We start from the raw sequence: 15138 nt of genomic DNA, 5'->3' as shown, positions 1-15138 counted from the left end.
GGAAAAATCTCGGAAAAATCTCGGAAAAATCGAAAATTTTTTTGTTGTTGTTTATTATTAGCAATGTTCTTCCGACGTCTGATTTCTGTTTAAAAAATGCGTTTCTAAAGTGCATAAACTTTTGGGATTGATTGTATAGCCAATACATCCTTAAGTCAAATCCGATCTTCAAACTCGATAGAGTCATTTTTTATTTTTAAAATCATCTTCGGCATGAAATTTGTTTGAGGAATTGGAAGGAAAGATGTTCGGCAATCGGTGAAGGGACTGTCAGTCATTCTGCTAAACCGGCCGGTTCCCAAAATACATTCAACGGTTTGCGTGTGGTCAAAGCAATTAGAACACTTCGGACCGTTGGTCCTCTACTTCGCAGGAAGATGCTTCCCAAGATTCATTGTCCGCCGCTTTCATATTTGATGACAGACACTTAAGCAGCACGATCGGCGTTACTAACTCATGCTTAATTGCGAACTGATGTTGCCGTGAGAAAGGAGAAGGATCCACGATTTGAACTCGGCTCGTTAATAAATGGAATTCGTCGGAGTGGTTTCTTTTCTGACTTATGATGTTAATGGAGAGGCTTGTTCTAATTCAAGGTACCTATCCATTTCCTCCTCGGGACTTAATTTAAATATTCAGCAGGTATATCGATCCACTTGACAGATTGATTTAGCTTAAGATATTCAAGAGCCGGCTGGCCATTATCGAGATCGCTCCAGTGATCGCGATGGAAGTTGATCAAAGTTCGACGACCACGGTCCGTTTTCTGGTAAACAAGTCGGACAGGGGTGTCGCAGGTAAGTGCATAAAATTTGGTTCAAAATCCCGTGTTGTTCGTTCCGTTGGATCACGGCTTCTCTGCTGGATCGTGGAAACCGGTTGCATCAGGATTGTTCTTTTATCACGCGTCTATATTTAGTGGGTATCATATATGACAACACGGGATCGAGCCATTCTTCTTCTTGCTGCGTACAGGAGCTGGGGGAAACAAGAAAGCTGGCGCCAGGAGAACGCTTCAAGGAAAAACGATTAGGCTGTCTGGATAATGGGTATTCGGTTAAAGCGCAGTTAACAATTACTTTAATCACTCATTATCAAAGAATGTACTCACTCGAGAACAGTGTATCCATGTAAAAAGAACCGATGTCTTAAGTCAGGGCCACTGTCCCATTACAAGGTCATGTATCACAATCATACGCGTGGTACTCACACTCTGTCTTTCCTATTGATGAGGAAAACACATGTGTATTAGAGTTTCACACGCTTTATGACTTATATGAGACATTTTAATGTTACATTATTAAATAAAATATGTTTGAAATAATTTTGGCTTGGCTGAAATTCTCTAATAAAGAAAGACAGGATTACTATAAAAGTTCGTCGGCTATTTGTCATTCATCCGATTTTACGGCCATCGCTTCGGTTTTCTGACGAGGACAAGGGTCTTAGTTTGTTCTTTATAACTTTTTATGCGGCATAATCGTTTCATAAATTCTTGGCTAACGGGTTTCTATCCACGTGGGACTGTAATGGTCCAGATAAAACTAAAAGTGATGGCGCCAGCAGAATCTGATTCTTATTACCAAAACTGAATTAATATTTATACAAAAGACTCGAATTCACCTTGAAATAATCTCAGCTAATCCTTGAGGAGATCTTAAAATGAATAGACCTGAAGTAAATGTTTCTCAGGATATTTTCAGGAAGTGTTGGGTTTCTCGTGCAATAAATGAAGGAATCGCAATTTTATAAAACGTACTAATATAATATTTATTGTTTGCAATAAACAGAGCAATATAATATCACCTCTGGCACAATCTCACGATGGCAAGACAACGCGAAAACGGTAGTATATTTCGGTATTCTCGCATATCATTATAAATGTGTATCTGTTCCGCAATTTTCGTCCTTGGCTGCTCTTAAACAAAATAGTACACTCAGCGCGCGTCCGGCCAGCGAAACTGAAAACCGACCGGTTTCCCATCGTTCCTTGCTTTGCTCGCGCGGCGACATACACTCTCTAACGGAAAATTAATAAGGCTGAGGCCTGTTTCGCATCGTCGTTTTACGTCGTTTAAGTACGATAACGAGACGGCTGCGAAGCGATCACGGAAAGACCGCCTCGCGATGCTCAAATAGTTACAAGCAACAATCGGCCGACTCCGACATCAGGTAGTCTCGCTGCGGCCTTTCCTTGACGGTGACGCGGCCGCCTTTCGTGATACATCATTAATTAATTAATAATAATAAACGCAAGGGATTATAAGAGTTGACACGATTAGCAGTAAAAATCGATCATGGACGCACGACGAATCTCATTCTATCGCTTTATTGAGACCCGTCTTAGAAATGAACGAAACTACTGGACTGATCGAGGATTTTTGGGGTGATTTGTGGCGTGGAGTTCGACGTGTCGACAGGATGGGGGGGGGGGGGAGGCGATTACGAATAAAGATGTCATGGAGCAACGCCAACAATCTTCGTGTTCTCGGGTATGTACTTATTTATCTCTCTTCTCTTCACACGTTCTCATACTTTTCTCAGACATACAGATCTCTCCCATTCGTTCTTCTTATATACTTTCACTCTCTCACTCTCTCTCTCTCTCTCTCTCTCTCTCTCGGTTTCCTGCTCTCGCACCATGAAATTCACGCATCCCTTGTATAAAAATAATAACTATAATAATTATATAATGATATATACGTATTACGAAGCTAGTCGATAGAATCGAATAATATTAATAATATCAAACTATGTGCTGCCTTGCAATAGATGTAACAAAATATAGTACTCATATAATAATAATATGCATTTTACAAGCGTATTTTGATCCTTGCTTTGATATCGATACGTGTGTATTTAATGACATTTCTTTCTCTTGCCCTATTCCTAACGCAAGAACAATATGGAAACAAATAATGGCGCGCGCGCGTGTATGTGTGCGTTTGTGTGTCGTGATCGCTACTGTTCTCTAGTCCATACCTAAACGCGACTAATTAATGGATTTTTATGAACGTATGTAAGTATGACCGTATGTATGCGTGCTCGTGCGTGGCGTAATCTTACAATAATAAGAATCACGCTGTACATGCGCGTGCGACGAAAAAATGGCTCGCTTTCACCAGTGGCACGTTAATGTTCGCTTCGCCTTAAAAACAATCACTGGTCCGCAGGCTATCCGATAGTTTTTGTTACGCATTGCCGCTCGTTCGTGTCAACGACGTCCACGCAGAGTCGTTGATTATGTCCGTCGCGTAGGTCCTGTCTCTGCCATAATCAAGATAAACGTGGGCTTTACATTTTTCAAGTTAACCAACCCTTCGAGAATGAAAAACGATCGAGCTTATAATATAAAATTCATAAAATCATTCTCAGTGCTTCTACCTTGTTTTTTCGGAATATAATTTTGTCTCCAAAGGATTGCCTAACGTCCGTGTGCCTAATATAACGTATCTACGTATATTAGTCTAATCTAAATCGCAAACGCGTATTTTCCTTTCTCTTTCGTGATATGATATAAAAAAAAAAAAAGAATTACGTATTTCAGTGAGAGTAATACTTGCTCTTTGTATAATAATATCAAAGGATCCTGGGATGCTCAGGAGGTTCTGGAATGACAGCGAAATACCTAAGGGATGTACTTAAACGAGATTACGTAGTTGATCGGATTTAACTCGGTATAAATAATAGGTAATGAGAATGAACCGTTGATGGAAAGTAAAGGTAGGGGAACTATCGTGAACAGGCGGAAGAGGAATCCTTAATCTGTATCTTATGCGAGCGTAAAAACTATTGGAGAGATAAAATGCTCGATGGCACCCGGTCTATCTTGTAATGGCGACGTTCAGCTTCGCTTGGTATCATATAAAATATAAGCTTGCTTCGTTTGCTCTTCGATCGGTCATGATCGATTAAACATATAAACAATATATTTAAACTCTAAAAATCGACGATATGATAGAGTGGCGTTTTCATATACATCTATACGTTATACGTATAATATATATATGTATATATATTTATAACATATAACTTAACGTTTATCGGTTTTACCGGGAATGAGGACAGAGGGATGCGGGGTTCCTTAAATCAATTTTGATTGATTTACATCATAGTTATTGCGTTTCAATTACGACGCCAACGGTACTCTAGAAGCTAACAACCATCGATATAAATTGTTCACAAGTGAAAACAAACAAGAAAAAATATATATATATAAAATAACGAGTTGCCTTCTAACGGCTAGAGATATATCTAATTCTTCGCGAGCTTCAGCCCCGTGTACGAAGACGCCTGCGCTCACGCAAGCCGTTTGATCGCAATAGTGTCTTGTGAACCAGCAGACTTGGTACCGACCAAGTATTTCTACGAGAGACTCGAAAGACACGAAAGGAAAACAATATCGCGCAATAAAGCTACGTCTATCTCATCGAGATCATGTACAACCGATCAAACGCGCCTAACCATATACACGAAACTCCGTGGAGCCGCTTGCATGTCAATCGTTAACAAATACCATCTTCCAAGATGTTGCACATAACGAACCACTATCAGATAACAAAGGTTTCTATTCTTCTTCTAACTTCTTAAATTGTATTCTTCGATTTCCTGTTGCCTTTCCAATTCAGCTTGTTTCTTCTTTCTTCTCCTAACGTAAAGACGAACTCTGGTAGGCCATGCCATCTTCTTCATCTTCTTTCTTCCGAACGAGGTCCCTGAAAAGCTGTCCCTTCGTTGTCAAACTGTACAGCGAGTCCAGTTTTACAATTGCACCGAGTCAACGATTCCTCGTCGATGGCTGCTCTCAGACTTCATATTTATTTACACGAAACGACGAAAGCTACTGGTACTATAGGTACATTCTTGCTTTTTCACTCCTTATCTTCGTTCACGTGTTTCCGCTCTCGTGAACGTGAGGATGCCCGTGCGTGGAGTTCGTCAGGGGCGAGTGAGCTATGTGAGCCGGCGACGAGGGCAGCTCGATCAGAGTCACGTCGTATCCCGTGGGCGCCGGTGGATCTCCGGGGTCGCCGGGATCGCCAGGCGATCCGGGATTGGCTTGGCTGCGATCGTTGCTCGGGTCCGGGTTCACTCTAGAGTGCGTCACCTCCAACAGGAACAGGTCCTCGTCCACGTAATATCGAATCATGTCGTCGTCAATTTTCGCTGTAATTCTGCAACAGCGAGAAGAGGCCTTAGATTAAGAATCGTGGATAGTGCTAGGCGATCAGCTACCCTGCTTAAAATCGAGAGACGAAGTATCGAAAACGTGGCTGGAAAGATTTAGCAAACGAAATCGTGTAATTACATGTACGACTAATTGCAGTGACAGGAAGATCGTACGCTACGATTTGTACTCCGTTTCGTGTTTGGTGTCAAGGGGCAGGAAACAAGTTCGGTCGCATGTCCCGATTCGTTTTCGTGTTGCGATTAACATTTTAAGCAGAGTACAGTTTGTGAAACCGTTGATGGTTCCGAACGCGCGATTGATACAAAAACGGATTTGTGACGATCCCATCAACGGCAGCGGTACCGAAATATCCCGTCTTAATAAGAATGAATCAAAGTAAAACGTTAAGCAAAAATCTACCCTGTTTGGAAAGAAAGAAACAGGCGAGTCAAAAGGAAAAGAGACGAGTTCGAGACGCAAAAAACACAGCTAGTCAGGCGAACGAAATGCATGATGGGTTTGAAAGGTGGAAGTACATGCGTTATAAGCGAACCGAGCGGACAGGCATGCTTGAGCGGTCGTGACAGAAGCCAAATAAAAGACACACGTTAGAGATTAGTGGATTACTTAAGAGCCGAGGGAGAGGGGCGGAGATCGGTGCGGCCTGGGACAAGGATTCCGCGGGACGAGCGAATGATATAAGAGCAACACGTTAAAAAAGAAAGAGGCAAGCAGAGATATAGCGGTACCGAACCAGTAAAGGAAGTGATTAGTCAGTAAGAAGAGGTAGAGAAGATAGCAGAGTGAATGCGGTTCGTATCGCAACGGGGGTGTGTAAGAAGGTGACGGTGGTGTCGGTTCCGGAAGTCTAGAGGAGAGACTAGCAAACCAGGCAATCGGAGAGAGTCAGGCAATGTCACCGTTATGGCATGCACTACTGCGTGGGCGGTGCATGCAAGTAAAGATGACACTCTACTAAACTTACCCCTTTGTGTTTTTGCGATAGAGGTTATTAATACTCGAGGATGCAATTTTGTACTTTGACTCAATCTGTAAAATAGAAAAAAGTAGAACATTAGAATTTTGACAGTGTTTGACGGATCGTCGATCTTCGGGTACACGTTAACTGTTCTCTGTCTTTTCCTTTCGTAACGCGGCGTTCAAGAGATAGAAACTTGTACAAAGAGAAATGAAATAAGAACAATTTACAGAAACACGATGTTTCATCGTTCGTAAAACGAACGTCGCGATGAATAATCAATATGCGCGAAAATTAGTCAGCGCGATCGTTCATCACGGAGAAAGGGATTCGTTACTCCGCGAAAGAAGCAACAAACGCGCGCGTTACGGGATGAAAGGAGGACGCGGTTAAAAGAGAAGTCACGGATACTTTTTTTTTCCACTTTTTTCTTCTGTCACATCTGATCGTTATCACAACAATACGACCCTGCGTACGTGCGCTGCCGATCGATAATATTGTCATAAAAAGAGATATAAAACGAAGGAGATTGAAATCATCGACGTATGCTTCATCGATAGTGTTTTCATCGATACTGTTCCATTGACATCACGTTTCTGCGTGACATAGAGCATACGAATAAAAATCTGATTGGATGAAACGACTGTCAATGATTTCAAACTGATCCACGAAACCATACCTCTAACGTCGAAACCATCGATCGTTCGTCGCGATCAACAGGGGTTAATACGAACCGTGCGCATAGTGATTGATCGCGCTCCGACCCGTATTAATTATTGCAAGGGATTTTTGGAGGAGTGATGCATGCGCGTTAATATTAATGTCAGCGTAATGGAACGGTGCAACAGGTATTAATAAAAATTGCGTAGTTTATAATATGCCCTCGCATGCATGGTCCATACTTGTAATGAACGTACGTAAGTGCTTGTACATCTAAATAATAATATAGGTGTGTTTCTTGTATCTATACCTCTCGTGTTACTCTCACGCATCACTCATTGCTCAAACCGCGGGGCACGGGCTGTCAAATCGAACACGGCCCCGTGGAAACGTGATAAATTGGACACGTCAAGATATCACCGGCTTACGTCGCGAACGTCGAAACGTTCCCTCCGAAGCGTGTCACTTTCTAGTTAAGGATTTGTTACACAGTATTTCGAAACGTCTGCGTGTCGCGTCAACGTAAATATGCATAAAGTGACGGAAAAGCTGACTAGAATTCGATTGCACCCGGACTTAACGTGGTTCACTTATGCAACTCGACCGCCTCGTTTCCGCGAGATATGATTTCGCCGCTAACATTTTCCTGCCCTTTAGAAACCGATCGTACGTTGACCGAGACAACGCGATTTTCGATCGAATCTCTTCCTACCAGTTGTGTATATCTCACCCTATCAGTCATTCCCATGCTTGGTGACAAATGACGGTCCGAGAACTTAGGAATAAATTTCCATCATCGCGGTTCACATTTAACTCGGCGATTCATTTAATCTAATCCCCGACGTTTAAACTCTTAACATTTCTCACCGGTATTTAGCATGGAGAATGGCTGACAACGGGTGGTCTGCGTGTGCGTCTAGGTGTCGATGTTACGTGGCTAAGTGCGTGCTAATAAGAACTAGTAAAAATCCTTGACATTTCTTACAGCATTCAACAGTCCTTGAACGGTCGGCGGCGTGACATGAAGCGGCGTGTACACGTCCTCGGACTCCTGGCGAACGTACAGCATCACTCTCTCCTCGGCGTCAGTCGGGCGAAGATGCGGCGGCTGCTGCTGCAGATGCAACCGATTCCCAACGCCGGAGACGACGGTCCCGGCCAGGCCAGTCTGCTGCACGCCCTGCAGCACCGAGCCCTGCAGCTCCTGTACCTGCATCAGCAACGAGTCCTTCTTGTCGTGCAGGCTAGTCAGATTGTCGGGCGGAAAGTGGTTGTGGAACTTGAGGGCCGGTAGGCTCGGTCTGCCGCAGGCAGGATAAGGGCTGCTACCACCCGCCTTCAATCCTCCGCCCTCGCCATTACTCAGGGACGATGTGTCTGTATCGCCACCGCCCCCGCCGCCACCTCCGTAGAAGCCCGACAACTCCATCGTCGAGAACTGTCGTAAAACAAGAAACACACATTGTTTTTTTCTGATTTTCCTTAAATTTCGAACGAGCTACTTTCTGGCTTGCGTTCATTTGTAGGAGTCGAGGCTAGCAAACGCCCGACGATATCGCGTCTCCTAATGTTTTTCTTTTCAGAGAATTTCGTATTTTTAATTAAAATTATTACTGGCTGATTGGTTGGATACGTTTGATACATTTTTATTAAACGTTCCCGGAATTAGATAATAGTTTTCATTATGGCGATGTAAGAGTTGCGGTTAGTGGAGAGTTTCGGCGGTATTGAGAGCAGAGGATCGTGGTGGATATTACGTAGATATTTCAGGGGTCGTTCTGATATAAAATCTGATTAATTTCTTATCCCAATCATTTTATAGAATCGTTACTCGGGATAGTAACACGTTCACGGGCTCCTCGCAATAAACTCGTATGCGTGTACGTGTCCGTGAAGGTGTTGGAGTTCGAGAAGACGGACTAATATTATATCAATTTCCTCGTGGACATGAAAACGTACTTTGTAAGACGGATACAATATTCTCTTTACAATGGCCGTATAATAGTATTGCTACGAGCACTGTCATGATCGAACCTGTGCGTCAGACAGGTCCGAAAAAACAAGATAAGAAGGTAGCTATCCATAAACAGTTTCGTTTAATCGAAAGTACCTTGTCTATGGTGTGTTCAGGCGGCGAGAAGAGGACGGGTGGTTTGTGAAGATCGACCATCGAGTAAAATTCGCTGCGTTCCGTGACGGAGTGATACAGCTCGTCGAGCTTTTTCCTACCGGTCGCCGTCATCTTCCTCTTCGCCGCTCTCCTTTCCTCGTCGCGGGTCTTCCTTTCAGCTCCCTGTGCGTAAATAATATCACGATGATTCGTGCGATCGATCTCGTACCCCCGTGGTTTCATTCAAATCGTTCGATCGAACGATTTCCAGAGAGGGGGTGAAATCAAAAGTGCGTATGCGTACCTTATCGCAGAACACTTTGATCTGGCAGTAGCCACGATGCGAAGGTGGCGTGTATGTGTGTGCGTGCGGCGGCGGTTCCTCGTACGTATCCACCTGGATATGTAAAGGCAGACCTTTCACGCCCTTTTGGCTGGAGAAGTCCGTGCTGAGACACTGCACCGCAACATTGATCTGTAATATGTAAATCGACCGAATACAATTAACCATCGACGAGGAGAGGTCGTTTGTTTCTACGAACGTTTGCTTTGAATAATTATTTGACGTCCGGAAAATTTTATTCGTATCACAGTTCCACTGAATTAGTCAAATTAATATTAATTTAACCGCAAAATAGTGTTTGTACCAAGTAGCGAGTTATGACTCGCGCACCGCATGAATAAGCACGGTTTCTATCTAAGCCTCCCATAGATTGTAAAATGCAAATGGAATCTCTTTAATGAATGATGAAGGACTCTCTCGTACCTTCGCCGAGGATTCGAGTGGGTTCCAATAAACGGCGATCGCATTGTGTGCAACTTCCTCTATGCAGCCCACCAGTCCCACGCTGTTCTTCGTGTCTGTAATGGAATAGATCATTGTCAGAGTTGCAAATCATTTTACTCATGCGCCACGAAAAGAGCGCGGTCCTCTCGTTTCGACCATAGCCCGTCGCACGGATGCGTCTAAAGTAATCTTACCGAATTTGCGACAATCCTGCGTCAGACAGCTTGCGCAAAAGATATAAATCGCTTTTATCATTACAGTCTTTTTAAGGTCGCTGAACGACACACTTACACGTTCGTAACGAAACAGTTTAAAGAAGGTACCAACTAATTAGGAGGTAATTGTGTCTCCCATTTGCTCCCCGAGGATTTAATGGTCCGCAGGTCGGTGATTCTGTACGGTTTACTTACCGGCATCGAGAATACGTTGCTTGACGGAGTGTTGCCTTCCGTGCCAGAACTGCCACGCCTTAATCTCGTCTTCTGGGCTCTTCTCTTCTCGGAACATCAACATTACCACGCTCTATGCGACAAAACATCAAGAAAATACTGTAAGTACTTTATTAACCGCGATTCTGCAAGGGCAGATGAATGGCTTCCGCTGACGCGTTTCGGCTCCGCCTTTTTGCTCTTTTTAACCCAAACGGGTTAAGTAACTTCTTTAACATTATTCTCGCCAGCTCTTGTGGTACACGTTTCTTTATCGCGATCACTTGATAGACAGTTTTAAGAGTTCGCGTATCGTATCGGGAAAAAAAAGTTTCTTTTCTACGTTTCGCGTTGCAACGTGAATTTAGTGTGTGTAATTCCAGCTATTATTGTGCTCCCCGATCCCTTTTGACAGATCGAGACGGTACGAGGCGAAAGTACTGAACTGTTTACAACTAACACTTGATATCTAGAGATCTAAATAGGCACGGAGCTGGAGGTAATAATGATCAGGTGCGAGCGGGCTCGCATTAAGACAGAAGGTGATCATTACGAACACTTGGTGCCAGGATAAGCGCATGTACGAGCAGTTGGCTATAATTTCAGCCCCATAAGGCTGCGGTTACGCTGGATGCGATTTCTGACGAACTAACGTTCGGACAAACACGTCCGAATAATCAAATAAATAAATTCTTATGGGTTTCTTTCGTTAAAAGTTGCACGAATTCGTCAGAATAGATCCATCGTGCGATAGCAGGCTATCAATGTATTTTTTTATTTTTGTTACGATTACAGTCAGAATTATAATACAAGAGATCTAACACGCAATCATATAAATCTTTACTTGTTTAACATTTGTTTTATAGTGGATACTGCCCACTGTCAGGGTCCTGTAATCACTTCGACGAGGTGAAACCTTAGGTATATTCTAGCAATACATATTTTAGAAAGTCCTCGGCTAAAATGCAATATCAAAGACGTTTTACATTATGCATAATAGCGTTTTTTAGTTAAACCGCTATCGCTTACGATCGAAAACGTTTCCCCGTAAATGACTAACTTCTAAGAATAAAACGCGGAAAAGTCAATCATCCGCGATCGAATCGGAGAGTTTAGATCCCTGGTCGCGGCGCCGAGGAGTGCGTCCGAGCGCACGCATGACTACACGCATCATAAATTACACGGTAGCGTGTAATTATGTAACGCAGATTATAGATCCCGACGCGGACAGGCTGCGCCGCGGCTGGTCGTTATTTTTCGGATTCTACGCATAATAACGAGCCCCCCGGTATCGTTTGCTCACAATGATCCGCGGAGACAATGCTCGGCCGATCGGTAACGGAACAGTGTCGCGGAATTCGCTGACGCATCCGACGGTGGCGTCGGCCGCGAGATTCGCGTGAGCGTGCCATCTTTTACTTACTGTTGTACACGCGCGACACGCTCGACCGAGCGGCCGGCTAAAACGCGTTTCTATAAATCACACACTGTACCGTATAATCCAGTAGCATAAATTCTAACATTCGACACTGCTAATTCCTAATAAACGGTGCGACACTGCATGTCTGTAGTTTTTCAGTATTATTTCCAACGAGTCTGACCGGCTACAATTACGTTGATTAATTACGTTGACAGACGCAGTCGAACAATTTTGTCGTTCATTTGAATTTTTAAACTGAATGCGCTCCGCGGTTAAATATCGATCTGAGCTAGGCTAATCGAACGCTCCGGTCGTTCGATTAGTATGGCTGCCATCGATCTATTGCGACAGTCCTCGTTGCTGTAATTACCGGGTATAATGTTTAGCCGTGCGAAGTCGAGCAAGGGAAAAGTTTTACAAAGTGTTACGGATTGCACGGGACCTGAGACGATGCCAATAAAACGATGCGAGATAACGAAAGTAACGCGTCACGTACTTCTCCCGTTTAAAGGCAAAGTAGGTATTTTACATACGTACGTAGTTCTACGGTAAGTCTCGCGATTAGTTCGAGTGCCAATGGAAGTCTCATTATGCTGTCGTAAATTTTAACAACGTTATGATCCGCGTTTTTACGAAGTGATTTATTAAACGTCGATAGCTTTCATAAGTTTCCTGAAAGAGGTTGCATGGGATCGTACGGTAGGTTAGAAAATTTTTATTACATTACAGACGACAAACACTTAAACCATTTGTGATAAGAGCCGTGTAAACACAGTTGGTAACGGTTGCCCGTAATAAAGTTCTAAACAGTAAGCTACTGTCGAAATAACAACAACAGAGTGCTGCACGGCGCGGTATGGTATGCGTGCGCGTGACCAATTCGATCGAATAGAGACTTCTATCGCGTTTAATCCAGTTCCTTATTGTCCGGCCGTTTAAGTTGCGCGATCAGATAACGGGTAACCTTCGCGAACCAGTTACGACACGTGTCTCCGTGCCGTTTTCGCGGGTTTAACATTTCTAACCGCGTACAGATTGCCGACAAATAATTTAGAATCAGGCGACCGCGTTCCCCGCTGGACTCGCGCGCGGCTGCGTGCGTTGGTCGGCGTGCCGTTCAATGAAAAATCGGCGTCGTTGAGCCGTCAACGATAACGCGTGTTTCGCGTGAGCGTGACATCGGCTGCCGCGACAGAAGCACGCTCCAGTGGCCATACTCTGGCGAGCACTCGTGTTCCCGAAGGATTTTTCGTGATCCGGGTGAATGGGCGAAGGATTGCGCGCACGCCGTGCAAAATACGAGTTTAGTGGCCGTGGTTAACGCGGAGGAAGACGGAGAAAGCGCTCGTAGCGTACGACGATAGGTTCCAACGCGGATGTAAACACGGTTTGGACGAAGAAAGTAAAGGGCAATAAACAACGGAGTCTTGGTATTCACGTAAGCCTCGAACGATCACATTGTTATATTTTACGACTTGTCAACGAAATCTAAGAATAGTATCAATAGGAAAGACTGGTTGCGAGCAAACATTGGAGATCAGAGGTAGGAGCAACAACGGAGTTGGCGTACCGGTGAGTTTTGTATTAATTATATGATTTTACTGAGCAAAGTATAAAGCTGCATGCATATACTTTATTACTTTACTTACACTTTTATTAATTATATTTTATAAACCTCGTCTGGATATTGTCTGCCATTTCGAAATTCATTCAGAGACAAATTAGCTGGCAAATGAAAACGCTCAGGTCTTAATGTGCAACCGTCATCGATAAGTAGCAGTATCAGTGCATAGCATCAAAATTAAAGGTCTATAATTGCGAATAAATATAGATAGAGTAATGTAAGGGCGGATGCGAGCGGATAAGCGTTGAATTTGTACTAGCGATTTCCTGCGTACATGCACACGTCGTGTATACACGTATCGCGGTTAAGTCGGTACGAGAGGCCCGCGGTACGGTCGCTTCGATTAGCAATTAACGAGGAAGTCGTAACTCCTTACGAACAGAGGGAGGAAAGAATCGGCAGGCTTTATCAGAATGGAAATTGCTAACGGTGCGCCGCGCTGCCAATTAGAGTCGCGAGAACAAACGACCTCGTCCGACTTCTTCTTTCGACGCGATCTCCACGACGAGCTACGCGAATTCTATCGCTCGTAGGAGTATATAATGTTATGCACGAGCCTAATGCGATTTAAGAGCAGCTGTCGCATTATATGGTTTATAGCCGAACCGATTTTTGGCGCCGCAATTGTGCTTTACGTTGCGTGCTACCATTACGGTGAACGCTACGAGGCAATCGTTACCCCAGTTAATAGAAAGTAACTGGGAACAAGAATACTTTGTCATAAGGGCACTTCGTCAGTTTATCATACGTTCTTCTAATGTACGCTTACGTTCTACTTTTTCATTTAAATCTTTGTCAATTGACAAAGGAAAATTATCAATTTTGATTTGGATATCAACTTTTCGTATCACGTTTAATGCTTCGTTTCACTTTCGCGAAACGAGCAATTTGTCCATGTATTTACGACACACGGTCATCATTTATCGAGGCGAAAACATCGTTTTACCTCGTAATTATAGCCTACTCTGATTTCCATTTTTTTTTATCAGCGCGTTGATGGATCTTATATCATTCCTGAGATGCATTTAAGGTTTTCGCGCATTGAAAATCGGATTAGAAGTAAAAAATTGCGATCTGCATATTCTATTATTCACGTAATCGGAATTACAATATGAATCAATGGTTCCATTCGATGAAAGAAAACTGAGTGGATTAGCGATAATCGGTCTTACCTTAACGGTTTGTCCAGCCTTCAGGGTTGGTTTGTCAGGATCAGGGACGTAGTCCAACGTGATCCCATAAAATTGTCCTTTGTTGATGTACGTGATTCTGTCGTCCTCGCGGCGTTGCGACGTGCTAATAGGCGACTCCAGGTGGTATTTGAACCCGTAAGCGGAGAATCTGCGTTCAGACGTTATTATTATTATCACCGATCCGTCTTCACTAATTGCAATAATTCGATGTTCACACTGACAGTTTTAACGACACGTTGATTTATCGATAATGAGCAAAAAAAGAACTGATTGCCATATCGACCATGGCTATCGATTGTATAAACATATTGCCTCGTTGTCTAGCCATCGTGAGAAACCTGTAATCTTCATATATTAAAATTAAATCGCGGTAACGTTACTCGCGATCAGATCACTTTTTCTCATTACAAATATAGACGCAACGTTTCTGTGACGCTCAAATAGTTCTTCTATATTTACCTTCGGAATATTGCTTATTAAATTTTAAGTAGAGACGATCTATCTGAGAAACCGCTTTTGCGGTTCCCGTAGCAAAATGTATTTCGAGTGATGTCAATTATTCTGAAATGAGCGCATGCGACTGTTTTCGTTACTTCACTGATCGAATCATTACGTATTAAGGATGTATTGGCTGTACAGTCAATTCCAAAAGTTTATGTACCTTAGAAAAACGCATTTCCTATAATTAAAAAGAAATCAGACGTCGGAAGAATAATGCTAATAATAAATAGCTACATGCTAAAAAGTATAGAACGAAATATCCAATT

The 15138-nt window shown here is 43.2% G+C and overlaps 1 protein-coding gene and 1 long non-coding RNA gene across 6 annotated transcripts in view; one reads left to right on the top strand and one right to left on the bottom strand.

Moving 5' to 3' along the window:
* Nucleotides 1-1744: 1744 nt before the first annotated feature.
* The window catches only part of grh (grainy head), a 104540-nt gene continuing 91146 nt past the window's right edge, over nucleotides 1745-15138 (bottom strand). For 3 of the 5 annotated variants that reach the window (XM_018024359.2, XM_026813401.1, XM_026813402.1), the window contains 8 exons: nucleotides 14351-14519; nucleotides 10117-10228; nucleotides 9686-9780; nucleotides 9224-9394; nucleotides 8920-9102; nucleotides 7795-8247; nucleotides 6156-6220; nucleotides 1745-5174 (listed from right to left, as the gene is read on the bottom strand). In XM_018024359.2, coding sequence (XP_017879848.1) covers nucleotides 4889-5174; nucleotides 6156-6220; nucleotides 7795-8247; nucleotides 8920-9102; nucleotides 9224-9394; nucleotides 9686-9780; nucleotides 10117-10228; nucleotides 14351-14519 — 1534 coding nt within the window. In that variant the 3' untranslated portion in view covers nucleotides 1745-4888. The remainder of the gene's footprint in view (nucleotides 5175-6155; nucleotides 6221-7794; nucleotides 8248-8919; nucleotides 9103-9223; nucleotides 9395-9685; nucleotides 9781-10116; nucleotides 10229-14350; nucleotides 14520-15138) is intronic. The other 2 variants (XM_026813403.1, XM_026813404.1) reach the window with 2 other exon arrangements.
* LOC113464314 (uncharacterized) overlaps nucleotides 11631-15138 on the top strand; it is an 89859-nt gene continuing 86351 nt past the window's right edge. Inside the window, exons 1-2 of the long non-coding RNA XR_003389143.1 lie at nucleotides 11631-12992; nucleotides 13062-13126. This is a non-coding gene — a long non-coding RNA (uncharacterized LOC113464314). The remainder of the gene's footprint in view (nucleotides 12993-13061; nucleotides 13127-15138) is intronic.

Source organism: Ceratina calcarata, unplaced genomic scaffold (genome assembly GCF_001652005.2).
Source record: "Ceratina calcarata isolate Rehan_Ccalc_2016 unplaced genomic scaffold, ASM165200v1 scaffold329.2, whole genome shotgun sequence".
In the NCBI taxonomy this organism is placed as follows: Eukaryota; Metazoa; Arthropoda; class Insecta; order Hymenoptera; family Apidae; genus Ceratina; species Ceratina calcarata.
The sequence above is the reverse complement of the archived record's forward strand: the minus strand, read 5'-3'. Positions and strand labels throughout refer to the sequence as shown.